Source organism: Eleginops maclovinus, chromosome 3 (genome assembly GCF_036324505.1).
Source record: "Eleginops maclovinus isolate JMC-PN-2008 ecotype Puerto Natales chromosome 3, JC_Emac_rtc_rv5, whole genome shotgun sequence".
In the NCBI taxonomy this organism is placed as follows: domain Eukaryota; kingdom Metazoa; phylum Chordata; class Actinopteri; order Perciformes; family Eleginopidae; genus Eleginops; species Eleginops maclovinus.
Genome location: NC_086351.1, coordinates 2,528,614 through 2,552,587, shown reverse-complemented (window position 1 = coordinate 2,552,587; position 23,974 = coordinate 2,528,614). Strand labels below are relative to the sequence as shown.

At 42.5% G+C, this 23,974-nt stretch overlaps 1 protein-coding gene across 6 annotated transcripts in view; it reads right to left on the bottom strand.

Moving 5' to 3' along the window:
- Nucleotides 1–23,974, bottom strand: part of sema6cb (semaphorin 6Cb) — a 149,994-nt gene that overhangs the window by 53,979 nt on the left and 72,041 nt on the right. For 5 of the 6 annotated variants that reach the window (XM_063879382.1, XM_063879383.1, XM_063879381.1 and 2 more), the window contains 5 exons: nt 13,748–13,948; nt 8,374–8,488; nt 6,985–7,042; nt 3,221–3,277; nt 2,801–2,902 (listed from right to left, as the gene is read on the bottom strand). In XM_063879382.1, the coding sequence (XP_063735452.1) occupies nt 2,801–2,902; nt 3,221–3,277; nt 6,985–7,042; nt 8,374–8,488; nt 13,748–13,937 (522 nt within the window). In that variant the 5' untranslated portion in view covers nt 13,938–13,948. Of the gene's footprint in view, nt 1–2,800; nt 2,903–3,220; nt 3,278–6,984; nt 7,043–8,373; nt 8,489–13,747; nt 13,949–15,481; nt 15,500–23,974 lie in introns of those variants that run through there. The other variant, XM_063879385.1, reaches the window with a different exon arrangement.

Genomic DNA, 23,974 nt, shown 5'->3' with positions numbered 1-23,974 from the left:
CTGCCTCGCATCTTGTAGAGAAAGATAATCATTTCAAGCCAAGCACTACCACGACACATAATAAGAGGGCGAGTCAAGCTGTGTGAGTTAATTTGTTTTCTAAATGCCTTTTCATTTCATTAATTTGTTTGCTCTCAAATTATGTTCATTTTTCATGTTTTTGCACATTTAATTGCTTTCAATTTGTACTTTTGGATAATAGTGGTGTTGTCGTACATGGAAAGCTTTCTATTAGCTGTAAAAAGGGGCCAGATTTTCAGGTCAAGGACAAAACTCAAGACTCACATCTATACTACTGCCTTTTTTATTCTGCAAAACACCCTTGTTTTTATCCCATTTTCCACTGATTAAACCTGTAAACTCCTCCTCATATTATCTAGTCATTTAATGAGAAACCACAGAAGGAACCCGCCCCCCCCTCATCATCACTCCTGATAAAGACCACTAGGTTAGTTCACAGGTCATCACAGTGGAAAATAAAAAGCCTCCACTGAAATGTAAAGTCTTGAGATATTCAGCTCCCCCTTGGATTGTAGACTCCCCCTCACTGTTAGATTTACAGTGTGCTGCTGGCCCCCCCTACTCCTCTAATGGCCGGCTGTGAATCAAACCAGTGATGTCACTCTGAGGTCTGTTTAATAAAACCAGACATGACACAGTGCCGGGGTCTCAAACTGCAAGAGCTTTAAATATGGGGAGGGGGCGGGGGGGGCTATATGGGTCTGTGAAGTCTTACTGTATAAAGCTATAGCAGAAACGTCTGGTTAATGCACATATTTATGAATGACTACAATAATCAGCATTTATTCCAGGGTACAGATTTGATATCCTTTTCTTTAATACCTTAAGTATATTGTAAGTTGCATCGTTAAAAGAGACCTGGCTTATGATATTTAATGCCCAACAACTACGCCACAGCTATGGTGGTGCAGGAATGAGTCCTGAAATATGTCACCCTGTCACCAGTTGTGGTTCCCTTTGTGTCTCAAGGTCTATGGTATGTGGTTCATACAAGCTCAAAAGATGTTCAAGTTTTGATCCATGACATAAAATACGTCAGCCAATATTCCACTCGTTAACACCTGAATCTTCTACGTGCCTTAAAAACGCTCGTTGATAACAGGTGTGTTAAAGAGACTACTAAATATCATCACGGCTAACGTTAGCCGCCTTTAGCTTAGCGGTGGTGACGTGAAGTCGTGTGACCGGGATGTAGTTCCTTTATAGCCCAACATTAGCTTTTTACTCCTGTCGATTGCACGCATGCTTTAAAAATCAAAACAACGGGTGTTAATATATGGATGTTATCCTGCTGAATGCAAGTACGTCTGTTTTCTACACGTTAGATTCTGAAACATACTAAATTCTGATGGAAAATCCCATTGCTTTTAGCCAACGGAGTCCTGATTGAGTCAACTTCCAGGTCCGTCCAAAAGAAAAACCTCATCACTGCATCAATTGATTGTGCATATGACAATAAAACCTTTGAATCTGGGATCTTATTATCTGAGATAAAACGCAAAGAGACGAGGAGGAGCTGAGCCTCATCTCCTCTCGACCTCGCTGTCTTTTCCCTCTCCTCACTTCCTCCCTTCCTCTCCTCCCTCTGCTTTGTTGTGTCCGAGGTGTGAGAGTAGCCGCCGTGTTATTGCCCACATCAGCATATCTTGTGTTCTGTCAACAGATTGCTCTTGTTGCGCCAACATATTATTCCACCGACACGGAGCGTTTGAAGTCTACACACAGATCTGCAGCTCCGGGTTAAAGTCCACATCTGATGCGATTGTTCAGACTCCGTTTTAACCTTTTAATAATTTTCCAGTTATTTTCACTGGTGTGGCTGCACTTTGAGCTCACAGCTGTTTGTTGTATCCTCGCTGTGAACACATATTGAAGTGCAGCCTGCCAGACTTCCTTTATAGCTGACACATGCTGCATTCAACCCACTGTGACCAGTCTGTGTGGGTTATGTTATAGGAGGCGTCCTTTTCAAAGTGCTGTAAACATTTCTTTATTATTGTTGTTCCAGCAATAGTGGCCTCTCACAGACGTAAAGATGGTCTTTACTGATGTCTTGAACATCTGCTCCGCGTGAGCCACGACCACCTGTTTATGACATCTCTGATAATCCACCTAAAGAGGCCCTGTTAATATCATTTTTCGGGTTTCCCCCTTTCCTGTAGTGTGTCATATAGGTTAGTGTGCATGTGAATAGTCTCAAGGGCTAGAGTTTAGCTCATTTTACTCCTTTGTATTCTTCAGTATCATAAAGTCACTTGTGCTTTAATTGGCTAGCGCTCCAACACATTGTACGTGATAGGCTAAAGGGGCGGGACATCTCTTACCGGTTGACCAATCACAACAATGAGCACTGGTGGATATGTGGTACAATTTAGGTTTGCTGTTGCATTTCCATTACCATCCTAATGGGGTATGTTATGGAAATTGTGGTATTAAAGGTGTTTGAAATGCAAGTTATAGGTCATGTAATCCTGAAGTTTTGCTGTCCTTGATAAAGAGATCTTTAATGCATGAGGTGAAGTGTTTCTTAAGGGTCATTAGGAATTCATATTTAGCGTTGGAAGTGTTTTATGACATGTTAGAAGGAGCCCTGCTCGCAACCATTAGATATCTTTACGAGGATTACTGAACAAATATAGTGTTTTGAGCATGCATTGCATCCTTCATCGCTCTCTACACAGCAACTGATTTTAAGCTGTGACAAAACAAACAGCCCACAAAGACCGAGACAAACAGCTGCACTGAAATATGATCAGGGATCGAGGCCGCGGTTGCTCACCTTATAGTTGCGGCAGGTGGGGTTGAAGGCGTTGGTGCCGCATGCGAAAAGCGTCTCGTCATTGCGTGGCACCAGCACTTTGATGTAGTTGTAACATTCATCCTGTCAGGTGGAGAACAGATTCATGTTATTGTGCATCAGGGACCGGGTCCATGTTGGCTCCTCGAAAGCCAACGACAGAATCAAAGAGTGTCATTTTACACAACCCTCCTTCTGTTTTACAGTCAGCATGCTCATCCCCCAGGCTGATTCCTATGGTTGCTACGTAGCTCTGGGGCGAAAAATGATACCCCCCCCCCCCTCCCCCGTCTATCTGCTGATGGATGTGCCGCTGATTGTGATGAGCTACCTGCAGACCATTGCTGTTGCACGGGCAGGAAGCAATAGAGAGAGAAAAACAAGTAGAAAGATAATACTCACGCTGTTCTTCCCTCTCACGGTGCACTTCTCCACATCCTTCGTCTTCCAAGTGAGTTTCTGAAAAATGAACAGACAGCCAACTGTCAGCTCCAAAGACAAGCTGTTTCTCACCAGCGCAGCTTTTGTTGCTCCCAATCGTTCAAGTGCTATTACGAGACAGCTGTGATGAAAATCTCATTAACTTCAATAAACTGTCGCGGAGAAGAAAAACAAACAAAGTGAGAAAATATCTAAAAGGCGTCGTCAGTGGGCAGCCAATCAGTGTGCGTCCTCAGTGATGAAAATCCCTTGGAAACCACACACACACACACACACACACACACACACACCCCCCCCCCCAATGTTTGCATCGCCTCACTGTCTATATGAGGAGAAGTCAATTAGCCCCAATTAACCTTCTGGCTGAACGCCCCGCACCCCAGGGTCTGTTTACACACACATTTCCTGTCTGCGCGATGGTCGTCCAAAGGGAACAAAGATCCATCAACCAGTTAAAACAGCTTTTCCATCTTGACGGTTTTATCGTCCTCCCTTCAGTTCTCGGCGATTATTATGACCAGAACTTTCTCAGAACTCATAAATAAGGCAGAGGACGCTGGCAGCTGTTTACACCACGGCTTCAGGTCTAAGATATTCTTCAGTCAACACTTCTGACAGTAGGCGAGCAGACAGGAGCTCTGTGTCTCACTCTGTGACGTGTCAACACCAGGGTATTATGGGATGGCTTGTAGCTGAGCAGCACGACTGGTCTTAGCTTGAGGCCACTTCCACTCATTTTAATGTTAATTATGCTGTAAATAAAAGCTTTTCTTCACATGGTCCCCACTTTTTTCGGGGTCGTTAGATGATTTCTGCACATTATTTAATAAAAGCACACTTAACATTTCAGTTGAATGCTTCCTCCTCTAGAATGGTATGATAGTTCATCAAAATTGTTGTTCTAATAGTGCTATATTTACGAGTTAATTCCTATTATTGTGTTTCACTTTGCACGAATAATCCCAAAGCAAATTCTATGACTTTTTTGGAATAAACTTGTAGCTGATTCTGATTAAACCCCCTTTGTGAGTGCCTTTAAATAGGGTTTAGAACAAAGAAAGAACACTTTAACATGTCTTTATTTGAAAACATAATTAAATACATGTCATGCACGAAAGAGGTGTCTAAATCCTTAAAGGCACAAACAAACTGGAGAGACTTTTGATTATTTCGTTCCCTTTTGGCTGCTCAGGTCTTAACTTTGTCTCAAGGTGTTCTGAGCCCCGGCCTTGCACTAAGCCGCCCTGTGCTAAAATACATGTTGATGCCTTATTGGAGCCCAGTGGGGGGGGGGGTCACTCCTCTTGGACCAAAAAGTCCCTGAAAAACAATTTGTCCCACAGGCAGCTTGTTCTGTTGTTCTCAGAGCTGCTTTTCCATTTTATTAGAAAGCTTTCCATCCAGCGGTCCAATCAGAAAATACTTAGTGAAGGAGAATGCAATCTAACAGACGCAGGAACACCTGATGGAGAAAGGACATCTCACATGTGTCCTTTCTTGATTTCTACTGGATGTTTATTTAATCACAAATCCATTGAAATGGCCAAAACCAAACAATGCATTCCTCATTCCCCTGAAGATTTCTGACTTCCCTTTAATTGTGTCACACTTGGCCGAAAGCCTTCTTGCTCTTTTCTGCAGATTTATGCGTTTGGGAAAAAAGGTCTTGGATATAAAGTTTGATTTCTCACAAATGATCATTCATTTCCTGAAACAGCTGTGCTCTGTAGTTTTCAGTAAACATTATTCAACCAGTGGAAAACAGAGCCTTAGCTAGGGGACTACTTTCAGCGGTGGAGTGATACACAAGAATGAGTTTTACGTGGGATCGACTCAATCTGAAGTACAACTTAAATGAGTTAACAGGATCTATTGATTGTTGGTTCGGGTCTTCAAGAGGTTCAAAAAGCTCAGTCAGAAAGTTTAAACTTGTCTCCATCGTGTTTTATACCTAATATCGTTCATTCTGTTTATGCTGGGCCTTTTTTACCTGCCATATTTAAAATACCTATCATATATCACTGCTTCTCTTGTGCTTCTGTCCCAGTACTTTTACTCTGATCGAAATACTGAAGAGTAGTCATCTTTTCTGAGCAGTATGAAACTCCCTTTTGTCTCCGATTTGAGAGCCAGCGCTGAGCCCTGCAGGATGCGTGGATCATCTCCGGCGTGACTTTGTGAAGGTTTGACGCGATTCAGCCGGAGTCAGCATTATGGAAATGGACCCTGCCTTGTCTACGCTCGATTTGGTTTACTAATAATTACTTATGGCCAATGAAGCCCGGGGGGGAGAATGTGAAAGATGAAGAGCTGGTTTAAAATAAGCCCAAGTGAAGGAATGGATTTTAGATGAAGAAGAAGACACACCTATTCTAGAGATGCAAGTCATTTAGGGGAGTGAAAAGCATTATATCGGTACAGTCTTCAATGATTTTCCACTCTGTTCCTGCCCTCGCGCTGGAGGCGGCAGAGGCTTGAATAAACGACAAAAAAATACAACATCTACAAACATTCAATCTCCAAACTCTGACATAACGTAACGGGGAAAAGATGAACTGCCACAGTGCTGCCATTCCTCCGTGCCACAGATTACACCCGGATCAATACTTCAGATCTCCCCCTGACATGGAGGGGTGGTCTTATCCGTGTTTGGCACTCATCAAACTAAGAGGAAACAACAGTTCGCGGCCTCCGAGGGCTTTTATTTAAGTGCAATCATGTTTGACAAATGAGATTCAGATAGGAAGGAGCGTGGCACTTCAGAAGCCACGAGAGCCCCGCTGCACTTGTATTGGATATACGTCTGAAGAGAGATTGCTTAATACTTGAACAGAAAGGCAGACGAGGGTGGAAAGGGGAAATAATGAGATACAAACACTACAAGAGATTTCCCGTGAAAAAACACACAGAGGTTCAGGAAAGCAAGACTCAAGATCACCGGCTTATATCAAAGATCTGACTTTGAACTGGTTAAGGTCTTTCTGTTTTACATCATATCACTTTTGGAGAGCAACACCCCACACTCAGTTATGGGAAATATGTTTTCATATCGTCTGAATATCAACTAAAGGACCACATAATCTTAAAAACTATTTAAAGATTATTTACAAAAAAACAAATCCATTGTTTATCTTTCTTGGTTACTCATTTAGAGTAGAGTGGTGTTGATTTCGAAGGACGACAAGGTATCAAACATATCCTTCATGTTGTAGTTAGAGTAAGATCTCTTCCTGGTTGTTGTCCTGTGTTTTTAAGATTAAAGAAATCAACAGAAAGAAGTTGTCTTAGCGTCAAATTTGATCAATTTCTAACGGTAAAGGGAAACCTAGCTAAACTTTAACACGTACCAGTCTGTGATAATCGATCAATATACATTTTACTGATCTTAACCATAGTCAACATCACAGTTTTGCCTTTTTATAGCCTTAAAATAAGAGGATATTTGTGTAAATGAGGTATATTGACCATAATTAACCTTTAAATATGATACCATACTCTTTATTTAAATGAGTATTGACTAGTGCACAAAGGAGTGCATGTGTTACCCTTATTAGAGTGATCATTTATACTCTATGCTAACTATGCTATATGCTAAACAGTCAAACCAGGACGAAAGATGCACAGATGACGGAAAGACAAGACAGAGGTTATTACAGCGATATGTAATCAAACACAAATCACGATGGCAGCAACAGTTAGTCAGGAGTGTGTACGGGCGTTCCTACCTGCTGTGGGATTATCTGCTCAGATGAAGATGCAAGGCTGATGGCAAACACATGGTCCCTGCAAGAGACGGAGTAAAGACACCGTTATTGGGGCCCCGTCTCCACATGCTTTTCGTCAGTCTTAAGCCGGCTCCGTTTCACCAAAACAATGCTTCAAAAAAAAGGACTGATCGAAGCTGTCCAGCAGCACGGGGGTGGGAGGTGGATTACCACGCTAAAGTTTACCGGCTTTTCAACGTCACGCAAACTTTCCACATAACACTCAAAGTTTCCCAACTATCGACCCAGCCCGCATGAATCACTTAGTGAAGCGAGGCGTGCACGCTGTGTGTGCAGCTGTGGAAAATATTAAGTCCATTTAAGTACATTAAGGACCTCCAAACATTTTTTAGATGGGGTTCTTGGCAGTGAGAGCCCTGCAGTTTGAGAGGGAGCCAAACGACTGAAGCAGAATTTATTTTGCACATTGGAGTATAGATGGAGGAGGAGCAACCTGGTCGTTGTTAGATAATTAACCTATGACATCTTGATAAAGAGGTGGGCGGTGTGCAATTAAGATGAGAGATGCACTAGAAAGACTTGTTGCAACAACTGCAGGAAGAGGCTGTGTGCAGGTCCGCCTGGGATAACCTATCAAATCCAGCATTTACAGGGTTTTTATTCATAAATATCTCTGGAATTGTGTGAATGTGCTTCCTTACGTTATCTACTGTTGACATTATGTCTCCTGTTTTACCTCTCTGCTTGTGACGTTGCACATTTTTCCCATTTTTCTCCCTCATGCCTTTCAAGAGCGTGTTTGCCTGTTGCCTGGCTCTCACTGGAAATGAGACCTGAAGTGACTTCAAGCTTAAAGGACTTCAACTGTTGAATTAAGGTGCAAAACAACTAAATCCAACATCTATAACCCATAAAAAGTGGATTTTTCAGGGTCACTGTAGCCTACACAGTTCCTGGTCAGAAAAAGATGAGAGCGTAACTTTTTTATCAAAGCTAGTTTATAATCGGCTGTCCTTTCAGCGTTTCCTTGATTAGTCTTTGCATTTTCTTTCTCTTATTTCCATCCACACTGTTTTTGTCAGATACTAAGAAGGTGTAAAGCACACATTGTTTTTCTTTTGTGTATGTCCTCATGCCCTACTTGTTAAATCTTACAATACAATATGCTTGACAAATACAAAGATGGGAAGTCAGTATACAGTTTGTACCCATTCATGCAAAAGAAAACCATTATGAGTTCAATCTAAATTGTTATGTGGGCTGAAGTAGTGGCCAGCTCCTGGACTTCTTCCTCCAGCATACAGTCAGATCTCCACCCTCAGTAAACAACATTAAGCTGCATCAGATCTTCGGTAAGGATAAACATGTTAGAGCTGAGGACTGACTGACCGTGCAGCGATGTAGAGCATGCGGTTGATCCTCAGCATCCTCTGGAAGTCCAGGCCCAGGCGGACGGTGTCATTGTCCGACATGAGTCCCTGGAAGCTGGGGAAGAGGTAGGAGGCTGCGTGGGGGGAAGACATGGAGAGAAAATGTTTAAGTACCAAGCTCCTCAGCAAACGTTTGACTTGTTACAGGGTCTCCCTTTGAGGTTAAACATTAACTTTCAAAACTGGAAAAAAGTGACAAAAGTCTGGGTTCTAAAATCATGTTATTATGTATTTTTTTTAGAAGCTGCTTTCACAAAAGCTCTGTTAGTTTGTTTCAGCAAGAAATCAAGCGCTGAGGCAAAAATGTAACCTTTACAGTTTGACTAACACTAAACCGAGGTTTCAATTTGGGATACTGTGCCAAAAATCCCGAGCCTGCACTGTATGCTAACGTGGGTGAGCAGAGGAGAAAATAGCATCCAAAGTTGCAAATTAGCTGGTCGTGTCACAGAAGTCAGTCTGATTTAAATAAAAGACTCCAGAAAAGCATTTCTTAACGGACATGTCTGGGGGCTGTGCCAAGAGAGGACAAGGAACCTGAATCCTCTGGATGTTTGTCTGATGAAATCATATTTAAATATAGCTCTGAGGTGATTTCAGTTCACCTTAGTGTTGTCATGAATGCAATTGAAATCTTTTCACCTGAACAAACTGAAAGACTTCTACAAATAAAGAAAGTCAAGTTTATACAAATCAGGAGCATTCACACATCAGGGTGAGTTAAGAGAGAGCTACAGTGATGCTAACTCACGTAGCACGGCTTGATTTTCATTTGTCCTCCATCCTGTTGTGCATTTTAATTTAATCTTGCCTTTTTATATTCCAGCAGATGGATTGACTGGAGGGATTAAGACAATGGGAAATTGGAGTCCAGCAGTTAAATAATGACAGCCAGACAGTAGATAGACATGACTTGCAAATGACTGATAAAAAAATAAAAAAGGATGCTCCAGGCAGAAATTAAATTAGCCCATACTGACACAAGGCTGTCTTTCACATCGGACTTCTCCTGCTGTTTCCTTTTCCTTTTCCCTTCCAGCTTCCACTGAGCTGTGGATCTGCACAGTATTAAATGCCCTTCAGCCACCCGTCTGACCCGGGTGGCTGCTGAATTAGCAAACCCTGCTAGAAATACACCACAATTGGAAATGAGTCTCTCTACAGGGAGCCGTGTTTTCCCTGCTCTCGCATCGACTGCTTAAAGATTTAAACGCCTAATGTCTGACTGAGCTCTGGACCCTGCTGCCTGTCGGCTGAAGAGACTCCCAGTGGCAGCACCCCGATCCTCCCCCCTGGCAAATGAGGATTTTTCTAATTACACTTCAGCACTTTCACATCCTTTAAGGGATTGGGGGTCAGCTGGAGCACTGCTTGGGGCAAAATGCAGGAGCAAGGGATGGTGATGGTGCCAAGGGTTACCTAACGTTACTGCCTCTGGGAAAACATGTCCGACGCTGGCCAGAGGCTGAATCAAACCTGAAGCGTAGGTCCTTAAAGGGGGACATATTCTGCTCCTTTTCAGGTTCATATTTGTATTTTTGCCTCTCCTGGGACATGTCTCCAAGCTTTAATCTTCAAAAAGTGCTTTATTGTTCTCATCTTTTCAACCTCTGTTTGAAACCAGAGCCCAGTCTGCTCTGATTGGCTCTGCTGTGGTTTGGTCAACCATTTACAGATGTCCCGCCCCCTTAGCCTAAATGTGCTAACGATACATAGTGATGTCATTATCTCACAGAAGAAAACAAGGGAGGCATTTGGGATACTTTTTAGCCTTCGCAGACCATTTATATGCTCTAAATACACACTACAGGAAAGAGAAACCCCTAAAGCAGAACAGGGCCCCTTTAAGATGCATCCAGACCGTCACTGCTTCATTAAATCAGCAACTATTTCATAATCATTTTTCATGCAAAAAAAAGAGTTAAATGAATGTCTTTTGAACAGCATTTGGGAGGGGTCGTTTTGAGGATAAGGAAACTGTGGAGGGCAATTTTTAATAAGATTAAGCCATAACGAATATCAATAGTTGCAGCCATTGATAAAATATCATCCAGGAATTTGTGCAAATACATATTTTGTGTAAAGAACAGACAAAGTATCTTGCCATAGTTTGATTTCACCTTAAAATACTTCCTTTACTTTGTAAACAGTATTATGATAAAGCTGTATTACTCTAACTGGACCAAATTGCATCGTATCCCCTGAATGTGTGTACATCTATATACCAATTAACATGATAGGTTAAATGAAATACACTCTGTAACTAGCAAACCGTACCCCCTTTTCATAGATCTATCGTGGCATGAGTCCAAAAAACAATGGGATGAATTCACCATTCAAAAGCGATTAGTTATTTCCAATTATCACGGAGTAGATGAGATGAGCCATCAAGTGTTTAATGTCTCCCAGATTCATTCGAGTGTTGGTGTTAGTGAAAGTTTTAGTGTTGAAATATAGTGTAAATCAAAAGCTCAAGGTAAGGGAAATTGTCTGATTCTGTCCTTAGTCGCGACTATAATTTACTTTATAACTTTGCCCTTCACAGCACAGTTTGACATTTATCGTCAGAATTTGGTTTATGAAGCCCCTGCATCCGGCTGGGAATTTCATTCTGGGGAATAAAGTGAATACTAGAAAATGTGTACGTCCCTCAAACTTTGTCTGACCTTGGGAATACTGCCTTGTGTCTCCAAGGAAGAAATAACTGTGCATTTTTCAACTATATTTGTTAGCACTAGCAGACTGAAGGTTTGGACTGCTGCAAACATGGTGGAGTGTGCAGTTGTTGGATGAAAACGGGGGCTTCTTTCCCCTATCTACCACGAGAACCACAACTGCACTGCCAGTTATGAGCTAGCAAACACTCACAAATAAAAGATGCAAACTGAAACTAACTTTAGATTTGTCAGCTAGTCACCAATTTTGTTGCAGACTCTTGATTCAATCATGTGTTGCAGACTCCCTAAGATCTTTCTTCTAAAGGAGGAAATAGTCCAAAAACTCTTCGATACGGAGCTCCAGGATCGCAAGCCAATCACGGAGTAAAATACCTCAAAGAGGGAGAACGAGTTGATGTGATTTCAGTTCCTTTTTCAGAGATAAGTGAAACCTTTAGCATGAATAATATCGGAGTATTCTTACTTCAAAACGTGCCTGGAGGCAGACTTTAATATAAGATCCAATATGGCAGCAGCTTCTTTTGTCAGCAGCTCCTTTACGATCTATTTTTCTTGCCTCAGTCTCAGCATGCAGTAAGTCACAGGAAAGAAAAGCTGCCGAGGCGAGGCGTCCGTCCACTTCCAGAAAGAAGTAGAGACTCTGGTGTGATATTATAGACTTCGTTCTCATGAAGTACCAGCATCCATAATGGTCGTCTCACAGAGATGTGTGGGACCTTGTGCCCCGCTGTCACCTGCTGGAACCAGAGGTGATAAATTGCTCTCATTACACCTGGGATGGAGCTCCACATATAGCACTATTAGCGCAGCTATTCCTGCTAATGGTTGCGTTACTCTCTTCCAGATAGATCAATTACAGTGTGTGGGCCATGGTCTCGGCCACCTCTTAAATCAATTATGGGCCATTACATTTAGCAGCCGGGACCTCTGCTGCGGACCTCCCCAGTGATTGGGTGCCGGGCGGGTCCGATGAAGCGGTGTCTTCAGAGTGTCACAGATGTCCAAGAAGCTCTTCAGTCAAACTCTTATCTCTGCGGCTGCTGCTGGACTCTCTGCAGCTAGCAGGGCCGAGGGATGATGCAACATGAGCCTTTATGGACTCATTGACGATTGTGGTGTCGTTGTTTGGATACATTATTTTGTCCAACAACAGAATAATTGCTTGAAATGAGCAAAAAACATTATTTTCAAAAGGGACATTTACCTTAATGTGGTATATATCAGGGACTGTGTACATGTAGGTTGGCCATGTAGCTCAGTACCGAGTACAAAATGATCCAATGTTGCCTTTTGATTCTGGTCTGGGTTATGTTCCCACTCATTTATTAGAAACCAAACAGCAGGTGCAAACATAAAGCCGTGGGCTGAGAGGTAACTCATTGAGAGAGTCAGATTGTCTGTTTTCAAACCAACCCAAAACCCAACTGGGAAACACACACTCTGTAGCTGAGCTGAACACAAACAATAAACCAAGATAAAGGAGCAGAAGCGTCCTAAATAAATATTTAATGAACATCTTAATCTCATAATTTAGTCACTTAGTTTGTTAGCTTTGGTCCAGAGAAGAATGGATGAGTATTTTGTCTTAATAATTAAACTAAAAGAAGGAATAATATGTTAAAATCTTGCAAACAAGGAACCATTTCTGGATTGACCCTCATTACAAACAAACTGCCCGTGCTGCAGCACCTCTTTTCACCCTCTGTCTGAAACCAGAGCCCAGTCTGCTCTGTTGTGATTGGTCAACCTTTTAGGAGATGTCCCGCCCCTTAGCCTATCACGTACAATGTGTTGAAGCGCTAGTCAATAGAAGCGCAAGAGTTAATAATGATGTCATTATCATACGGAAGAAAACAAAGGAGTCTAATGGAGGTGTTTGGGATACTTCGGGGTTTGCAGACCATTTACATGCACACAAATATAAATATCACACTACAGGAAGAATAGAATAAGGCCCCTTTAAGATGCATTCAGACTGTCATTGGAACTGCGTCATTAATCAGCAACTATGTTGATAATTAATCTGTCATTTTTCAAGCAAAACACCCAAAGACTCCTTGTATCCCGAGGTTAAGAATAGACCCTCATTACAAACAGACTGAGCAGATCCAAGCCTTTCCCCTCTGTGAAAACACATTAGAGTAGTACTGAGCAGAAACGATTAAGATGAAGGAGCAAAAGCATCCCAAATAAATATCAATGTATCAAACTTAAGTGGTTTGGGATGTTTGTTTTCTTTGGTACACATTATTGTTAATATGTTTTGCTGTTTCTTTTAGTGAAAGTGTAACTAAAGTAGAGTGATATATCACAACAAGGCTTCTTATTTGGTATATTATTTTGCTTTGGAGCGACATAAACACATCATGTGTTCTTCTCTAAAGAGGCCTTACAAACTGTCCCCCAGCTTTGAGTGGAAATTGTTTGATCTTGTAGATTTTAAATGTCCAAACCACAAGGAAGGGATAAGAAATAAATAAAGCAGCTGCTGAATCAACCTCCCGCTGCGAACATGCCCTCCAAACACATCACGCCGCTATAAGCCTCGCTCCCGAGTGATGATATGATGCCTTAGTGACCCTCGACGTACTGCTGCATTTACTCCTGCAGACCAGGATCTCCATAGCAACACTTTTGAACAGATTTTGAACTCACACTCTCTGCCCACGACGCCGATGGGCTCTAGGTCCTGGGGGAACGGCGTGGCTCCCGAGGACAGCTGAGGTAGGAAGGAGGCCAGGGCGAGAGCCAGGAGGGCCGGCAGGAGGGGGGGAGGCGACCCGGGCATGAGCCTCATGTTGGCGGACGATGAGACCTCACCAGAAACGCATGGCCTGCAGCACATTCACCTCCCACCTGCAGAGAGACGAGGGGTTAGGACATGTATGCTGCTTATAGAAGATGGAGAATATTTACAGTGCTCCGAACCATTGGGCTCATATAGATATCGAATTAAACTATATTTGATATTCCTTAACTGTAATAAAACTGTGTGTTGTTTTGGAAAACTACTACTCCTACTGTAAGTGCTTTTACAGAAGTCACTTTACAGATGTAATAATACAAAGACAACAAATACATAAAGTAAAAGTGAGATTAAAATCGAGCAATAAAACAACAATCACAGTCTGAGTTTTTCTTCTTCTTGTATTTTCAGTTATTCTGTATATTTTACATTTGTGCATTCTTCAGATACTCTAAAGACAGATGAACATTTTGTTTATTTCTTTCTATTTTTAACTCTGCTGGATGCTGCTGAGGGGTAAAAACAACCCGATAAATTAAATACATCTAATTTAATCTAAGATCATCTCATTCATTGATCCCAAATTGGGAAATTGTTTCGTTACAGCATCATTTTAACAAGGCATTGCACAGGGGGTAAAAATGAAAAGGAATAAAAATGGACCCAACTGTAAATATCACCAGTAGAAAACAGAGTTAGAAAGTTGGAACACACTGTGATGGACCAAGCTACTCCTACAACAGATATACACACAGGACACTTCATATAGAAACATTATGCAAGTGTGCGAAAAGGAGGTGCAGTTCTTACAATTCAAATCTAAATGCAGTGAGAGATAAATATGTCGAGGCAGCAAACGGTTTAACGAGAAACCGAGAACAATTAGCAGACGCAACGTGAAAGGTGGCAAGTTCTTAATTAGCATGCGACACCTTATGTCGATGCGGCGGTGTGATCGAGTGTCCCCTGCTGAAGTGTGTGAGATGTGCAGAGGAGGAAGAGGAGGATGAGAAGCTGACACAGGGGAGTTGGGGTTGGAGGACACCACTAGGGGAGGAGGTGGGCCGCTAGCAAAGTCTCCCACAGGTGGCTTGGCACGATTAAAAATGTGCCTGCAATGAGAAACGCCTTTTCACCCGCCCTGATCCCGGGCCTGATGGCAGCGCTAATCACTCAGGTTAGAGGTGTAAGGGAGGGGGAGGGAGATGGGTTTAGGCTCTACTGTACCTAAACTCTTAGTCAGTACATGCTAGGATTAATTATCGCGCGCTTAAGTGGTTCCGAAATGAACGGACGGAGGGATAAGAAAAGAAAAAGTAGACAATGGAGACTGATGGACACAGTCAGCTACAGTTTATCTTCACCAAATAAAACAATGCATGCAGAAAAGTGGAAAAGATGAAAGGTTAATTTGACAGAAATCCAATAATTAATCGGTATAATTATAATAGAATAAAGGAGTTAATGATGTGTTTGTTGTAGAAAGGCCTTTTTTTCCAGCAAACTTTGATGTGTTTGCGATATTCTGCTAAATATGAGTCAACACAACGATGCAAACAATACACTCCTATAGTTTTCGTAGTTAGCATTTAAGAAAAACTACAATTTGCAGCTTTTATATTTGCATCTGTTGTTCTACAAACCTTCACAGATGTACACATGACACATCCTTTCAGAAGAAAGTTGGCTGCTGAAGTGATTCATTCATCCTGAAGTACTGGACACAAAAGAAAGACATTGATTTGCATAATTGCAACTCGGTAGCTAAACAAAGCCACGGTGGAAAGAAAAAGAAATGAAAAGAAAGTTAGGAGAAGATGAAATGTTACAAAAACACAGAACCAGTGGCGGCTGGTGAACATTTTTTTTGGGGGGGCGCAGTTGGGCGGCACGGTTTAAATAGCACTTTTTTAGAGGTTTAGCTTAAGACAGTTGGTTAGGTGGCTGCGGCCACATTCGTGCTTCTTACATTTTTGTGTGAAGTGCTTTAGATCCTTCATCCCGGTTGTAGTCCAAAGTGTTTCAGTCCCAGGACTTTGAAATAACAGACAAGGGAAACAAAAAAAGGCATTGCTCACTGTACAACCAGCTAACCAATTCCGCTTAGCATACAAGTTTGAGGAGAAAATCCGAGTGTAGGTTCTCCCGCGATCAGTGGTCGTCTGTTGAATGTTTAAATCCGGACGCTCGGGTCCCAAGTCTTTCAATTTCTTCTTTTCGACATCTGATAGTCGATGAAACGGTGTTTTAAGTAGAGCTTGCACGGAGTTCTCAGCCATCGATGTCGCCATATTCACTCAATCTAAGTTTCAGCTAGCTACGGTGCTGCTCTTTACGCTTGTGGTTAGGGAATGATAACGATGCTGATTCGCCGAAATAGTCCAATCGCGTATCTAAGAATGTCACATTGAACTAAGAAACAATGCCATTGGCTGTGGGCGCAAAGATTTGCGCCCACAGATCTAAGTTTCATCCTCCAATGAAAAGCTATCCTTGCTAAAATGACTGAGAAAAGTATAAGCTCTCCTATAGACTCCCATGTTATCGGCGCCCACGGACGGTAGCCGACCTGCCTATTCTCAGAAAAGGCGAATGGCAATATATTATGTCCGGACACATTTTAGCGGTTCTTGACAGTGGTCTCCCATACACATTTAACCCATAAACACGGTACATTTCTTATTTCAATTATGTTGTATATATAACGTTTTTTAACTCAAAAAGTCAGGGTGGGCGGCGCCCAAGCGCCCACTATTGACGCACCGCCACTGCACAGAACGCTGTTGACGAGCGATCTCGCAGAGAGGCGGAACACACGCGTAGAGACACCTGCACTGAGTCACAGACTGTCCCCGTCAATGAACGGTCCTGGGAACAACGCGTGGACCAAGTTGGCGTTGGATGTGTGCGTGGGAATATTAAAGTTGTATACAAACGATCATTTCCAAATGCGTTTCATATCGCAGCGAGGAGACGAGGAACAAACTTGGATAAAGACTGCAAACTTATTGAGGCTAACCCTCCTCTACAGCGGCCCTTATTTCCCAACTGTCTGCACTGTGCTGCTTGCCAATGAGACGCGGGCCACATGGTTTTAAGTGGGGGCAGAAAATTAAGTCAACAGAGACATGAACGGTCATCAATATTGATAATAGTCCGCTTCATTTAAATGCATGGGAGAAAGCTGCATTTAGCAACGAGGTCAAGCGATGATCGCAATAAATCGAGGGGAGTGGGCGGGTGTTTACTTTGTGAATTACAACAGCTTATGTGGCCAGCCTCAGGCAATATATATATATACGAGGACAATATACCTGATGGGTTAACTTCCTATGCCATGAAGTAGATGTCTCCTGCCAATGAGGACAGCAATTTGAACAAACAGATTAGCTTTTAATGGCGTCGCCGCAAGAGAGAAATCCATGATGAAAAAAATCCCAAGAAATGTCAGAAATATTCGGGGTAAACTAACAGGCTTGAAGGAAGTTTGGTCATGCAAGAACAAAACAGCTGTTAAACGCCAAACAACGAGTCCTAAATTCAGACATCTAAGAACATGAGCGGCACACTGAGGGAGCGCTATATTCTCGAGAGGAACATAAATCATTTATTGACAACCTGGGTACTTGGCTAAAGGAGGCAGCCAGCAGAGTGTGGTGATGATGCATGCAAAACAAGAGCTTATGCAAGACCACTCACACAAACTGAAACCAAAGATAACACATCTACTACACGCCAAGACAAACCAAGCAGACTCCTGCTGAATTTAGTATTATCCAGGGGAAGCTGTACTGCCTTAGAAGGAACAGAACTGCCACGAGTACAGCTGGCTGCAGCTTATCCAGGAATAAAGAACTGATTGCACTTTCATTACAGCGTTTAGAAAACAGACGTGACACGCAGAAACAACCTCCACTGGCTGACAGGAGCTGGAGAACCAGTTATTCCACACCGTCATCGCCTTAAGTCGTTTTCCAGAGAAGAGCAGTCAGAAGGGAGGTGCTTTGAGCAAAGGTGTTTGAAACACAGTTTGGAAAGCCCTCATTCAACTCCTCTGACAAAAGGAGAGAAATGCTGAGTCAGGAAAAGGATCGGAAACATTCGTACACATCGACAGGGTCACGCCACTTTACAGACGGATCTATAGACTTTGTTTGAGGGTTAAATAAAACCCACATCGATGTTGCTTAACCCTAAAAGTTTGATATAATCCACGCAGTACATTTCTGTTCTGTTTCATGTCGTTTGGACACATGAAACTTTGACATCTACATACATTTTGTATATATTGGCGTGTGTGTAAGAATATTAAAAAGGTGTAATAAGTATTAAAAGCTGGCCTTGAATGCACCGCCAGATTCTCTCTTTAATTGCTATTAAAATGCAGCCTATCTTTAATCATACTGTTATGAGTTTACCACAATATTAGGTTTTCATACAGCAAAAGAAGTCTGGCTTAATTGCCAACCAATTTGTTTGTGTCAACCAAAATAAGTACTGAAGGTATATCAAGGTATAAATTATAGTACTGAAGGTATATTAATGTAGAACATTTAAGGTATAGCAGTGCATATATTATAATCTTGAAGGTATATTAAGGTATATTAAGTATTAAAGGTTGACAGCATCACTGTCAGTGTTTTCCTCAACAGTAAACTGTATTACTTGCAGTTAACAGCACGTCACGGTGCCGGACCACTTCTGTTTGTTCTGTGTTTTAGTGACCTCGTGCAAAATGACTCTGTTCAGCAACATCCTGACATTTAAATGCAATGTAACAACGTCCATACGAAAGGTTAGGGCTCTGATTTGGTTCCGTTTCAGATCCGTCATTGTCCCGAGAGTACGACTGGAATAAAAATGGCCTCTCATTCTATTTGACCTTCTCAAAACAGAGCCGAATCACACCTGCCGTCCTAAAGCTCCCCGTGTTTACCGTCACATGCAAATGAGTCAACAATGCACCCCCCCCCCCCCAGTGGAATTCTGAACTTTCTTAATCTAAACTAACACAAAGTCTAATCAGTTAATGACTTTCTGTTCGGGCTGAGGAGGGAGTGGACGGCTGATGAGCCGACAGCTGTCGAAGGAAAATAAGCCACCGCTTATCTCATCTGCTGTTTGCTCTCTGTGTTCTGGGTTTGGATGGGAGGGCTCGGATCATTTTGTTTTTAATGAACTGGACTTGTTAAGCCATCTGGGACATTGGCAGTTGGGCCTCTTTGGAGAAAAAGGGGGTTTTCTGGGAGGCTGGCATGCCATTGATCATCTGCCATTCATTCGGATTAACAGGGAGGTGTCTGAATTGATAGGATGCATCCAGGGGGAATTTTGGAGTCTCGAGTCCTTCCATTGTGTTAAAGACAATATATGATGCTCATTTCCAGGTTCATATTTGTGTTTTGTTCCTCTCCTGGGACATGTCTCCATGCTCCAACAGCTCTTTATGTTCTCATACTGCCTGTGCTGCAGGTCCTCTTTTCACCCTCTGTCTGAAACCAGAGCCCAGTCTGCTCTGATTGGTTTAGCTGGACAGCTCTGTTGTGATTGGTCAACTGCTTAGAGATGTCCCGCCCCTTATCCTATCACGTACGAGTGCTAGTCAATAGAAGTGGGAGTGTTACATAGTGATGTCACTCTGTTACAGAAATAAGCAAAGGAATCCAAAGGAGACGTTTCAGGCAGTGGGGTGGTAGAGAAACTCCAAACGTTTAAGCATTTTGCAACCTATATGACCCGCTACAGGAGAGGGAAAAGCCCCAAAAGCTTAATAGCGCCTCTTAAATGCAGAATTGAGAGTTGAATAATAACAGAATCTCATTGTGTAATGGTTGGCCTGAGGCCAGGCAGTCATTTGAATTCATAAACTCCTGTGAGTAACTAAAAAACACACTCCCTAATTCAATCAAGCACCTGTCCTACTCTCGGGAAGTCTGTTTCCTGCCAGAAACCTGGTGCATAAAATTGAACAGCAGAGCATAATCCCAATGAAGGATCACACTCCATTATTCCCTGACCCCACCGGCCCTTCATTGGCAGCGAGGCTAATCCACCGGCTTTTGATAGCCGCAGAATAGAGTACGCCGCTCACCTCTGTGCACTCGGATATCTCTCAGCCCCTTGGCAATGGAAAATGTTTAAGATCCACTATCCTCTATTCTGACATATTTGTGAACACAATTAGTCACGTTAGCCTCTGCTATCAGCGGGCTGTGTGCTGTATTTACACCACGAATACAGCAACCAGGTAGTGTTGTGGAAACAAGATTAAAGGGTTATACGAGAGTATTGGAATCAGAGAAAGCATTTGCAAAGAAAGGTTCATGAACAAAAAGGGGACAACAAAGACCTGGTTGTTAAATATTATTAGTTTTACATTAACCATTAAGAGTCACCGTCATGCCGGCGCTGCATAGAAACAACAGTCCGGACAACATTGCCGGCTGCTTCTGTCGAAATTAATGGCTTGAAACTCCATGCCAGTCTTTGTTTCATCCAAATTGACCGAGTAAAAACGTAGACACGAAGGTTTAAAGTTTATACAATCACATTTTTTTCAAGCGCTCAAAAGTTGGAAAAATGGAAGCGCATATTTTTATATCTTCGCCGTCTTTTTTCATTTTACGGAGCGGAAAAAGACGCTGGAAACTTTAGACCCTGCTCAACAGGATGCAGTTACCAAGGATTTCAAAATGATTAGTTGTGCATGTCTGTGTTACCCATATAAAGAGTAATTTCATTTTCAAAGTCCTTTTTCCGTGTGATTTTGGGTCCAAAATGTTCATATAGTATGTCAAAATGAATAAAAGAACTATCAGGTTATATAGGTGAGGTTGTCCTGAAAAAAAAAGATACCAAACATTGACATGGTAAACATTTCTTAATGGGATTTAGTAAGACAATAAAAATAAAAAGTAGCTTGAAAAATGAACCCCAAGTCTCTAAAGGGTTAATACAGGTCACTTATTAGACACTTTAATCCAAAGCAACCTACATACACTCAATACTGTGGACAATCTCCACAGGAGCCAACTTGGGGTCAAGTGTCTTGCCCAGGGACCCAACTAAATGCTGACTGCAGTGGGGATTGAACCCCTGAGCCGATGATCAACGCACTAGCCCACCCAGCCACAGCCTCCCAATATGCAATCATGTCACTCATACTTATTCACAGAGCGCTGATGTCATGCTTATAGATATTGCATCAGTGTCTTCATTGAGCAGCTCCACCAACCATTGCTCATCCTTTCTAAGCTGTGAAGACACATATTGAAAAAAGTCCTATAATTATAATACGGATAACTAAAAATGCAGTTCCCATGAGCATTAGGGAATAATATCCAGGTGTCAAGTTGCTTTGTACGTCCTGTTTATCTATTAAAAACCTGCAGATTATTTAGTTGTTATTGTCATAACAACCACATGGGAATTCATTGTTGACAGGGCGGAAAAACAACCCATGATATGAACGGGGAACAAATGATTCATTGTTGAGGCCTGAGCCATATCGTCCCTCCCCAAAGTGCTTTGGGAAGGTTCATCCGACCACCAATCTCCCTGCAGTCCCATGACATGAATCACACTGCTCCCCACCATCTGCCCCGGGTTGTTTTCCTCCATCCTTCCCCGAGTTGATTCTGCACAGATAATCCTAGCTGACATTCATAAATAACCAATAACGATAGAAGAGAAACAAATAAAAAGGACTCTGTGAATATTGACCATCAGTTCTGGAAGACACTTCGGTCTGTGTTGAGAAAGCCTTCCCTTTACCCGGCAGTCATTTCAACTCTGCACTCAACCCTCTCAGACAGCAGGAACTTTTCTAATTAGATTTCCAATGGCTAACCACGTAGGCGTCGTCGCAGCAAATTGGAGCTGGGATCAAGGAGCAGTGGGCAATAATTGAAGGGACCAATCCCCACAGGACACAAGAGGTGAATTGTAGCGGGCTACTGTTCAGACGGTTATTACACGTGGTGCGACCGAGTTCACTCAAGTGTAGTTACAGCCCTGCTACGATTAGCAATACTTTACATTTTCATATAGATATGAAGCTTTTAGAGCCGCTCATTTCCCTTTCAATTCCATTGAAATGATTTTGTTTGGTTTGTGTGTGTGTCTCTCTCCCCCTCTCCCTCCCTCCAGGTGCAGAGTGAGACCTGTTAACTAGTTGTGGCTAGTGTTTGGAGGTGTGCTATATCGTATACTTTGTCACTTTCTTTTAAATAAGAAGTTGTTCCTATTTTGTCTTAAGTTTATTTGGCACTTTGCTAGTGAGTCCTCTTTATTTGTGTTGAATTCAAACATTATCTCTATTATCAGTTTCCTCTCTTGTTGTTGTTTCAGAGAATGAAAACACAATGTGAAAGGGTTCAAGTTGCAAGAGAAAACCCATGGAGCAACACTGTGTACGTGAGCTGTCAATTACTACTTATTAAAGCTGCTTTTATGCATATTTTCCTCTGAACGGTAGCATCATTCGCAAAATGAGCGTTATGCTATCTTGAGGAAGACTTGTTCTCTCCATAGGTAAACCATTAGCTCATCAGGAAGATGTTAACTATGGAAATAGATCAAGCAAGATGATTTTCTCATTGACTTCCATGTAACTATAGACGTGTTGTGTCGCCCCCTGTTGGATATGAGAGGAACTGCATATGTGACGCACTTCCTGAGTGGCTTCTTTGTTCAGCACTGGAATTTGCTGAATGGTTTAAACCTTATCTTTGATGGTAATTTCAACACACTTTTTCTGGGTGAATTAAAGATGAATATTGTGCAATAACAGCCATTACTTCTGTGTATGGAAAACAAATGCTAACTCAAAACGGAAGAAGCACGCGAGTAGCTTTAGTCCAACGTTAGACCTGAGTTTTCCGGTGCTGCCTGTCACGGTCCAGGCAGATGGTGTTTATATACTCTTGACTCTTTACCCTTGGTTGTTTGCTAAGGAACATGTCAGATAAAGGAGCTGGGGATTTCGGTGGATTTCAAATGCCCTGCACTGGCAAAAACAGAATGGTTTCAGGGGGATTTGCGTGGCAACGTTTTAAAAAGTCCATTAGCATCCCCTGTCGAAAAGGAGTGACGGCTGGCTTTCTTGCTTTTACCAAGAATAGAAAAATCAATAGTCCCTGTAGTCCTTTAGTTCTTGGATTAGTATGTCAACTGCCTGATGTCAGTATAATAAAGTCTCATTCTCATAGTGTCTGCATTGTGCCAGGGTAGGGACGAGGGCAAGGCGGCCATCCAGGATGAGATGTGTCTGTCAGGGAAGGTTGGGACCCTCCGTGCAATCAATGCCACTCAGTCTGTTCCCGGGGGTTTGCTGCTTTAACCTCGGCGCCCACAAAGTTCAGACAAGTGATGGGTTGTCCTGTTGCAGAGGCCGATCGACTGTCATCCGGTGTCAGACTGCTCTGTCCCCATCGAAGATTCCCCAAAGATTAGAGCCTCGTTTAAAGTACTTGAGCTTCCGTGGCAGATCTTTGGAGGATTGATGTCGAAGTAAAATCAAGCTGACAGCGAAGACACAACAAAAGTTCTGAAGACCGCTTCAGAACGGCACTGATACGGTGAGCGCTCCAAGTTGTGAGGATGCTAGTGTCTCACTCGATATACGGCATTCAATAAGTATCGAAATTGTTGCCACCAACCCCTTGCTAGGTGCATGGGTATCAGTCTCTGAGAATAGAAGCACTGCCTCGAGTCAAACACACTCTCAGGACTTCTTTCTTTAGACAGAGGGTTGGCCTGACTTCACTCAGAGGGATATATGCAAGACTGAGACAGTGAGCCGGTTCTCAGATCGATCGGCAAACCGCTGCAGGCGTCATCCATCCTCTTCATGTCTATTTGCACTGGGCAGAGAACAAAAAAAAAAAGAAGGCCCAGAGGAAGAAGGATCCGTCACGCACCGGTGAATCGCTCTTCATTCATCTAGCCTTCTGTTAATTATTTAGATTCATCTTCAGAGAGGCCTATACAACCCCTGACCAGTGTGTGCCTCCTGTCACTCAGAAAGCACCTTCAATCTTCTGCGGTTCTTATCGCGTTTCAAACAGGTCTTAGCTCGGGGGTCACCTAATCAAACGGATCACTTTAAAATATGCTGGGCAGCAATTGTGCTCACC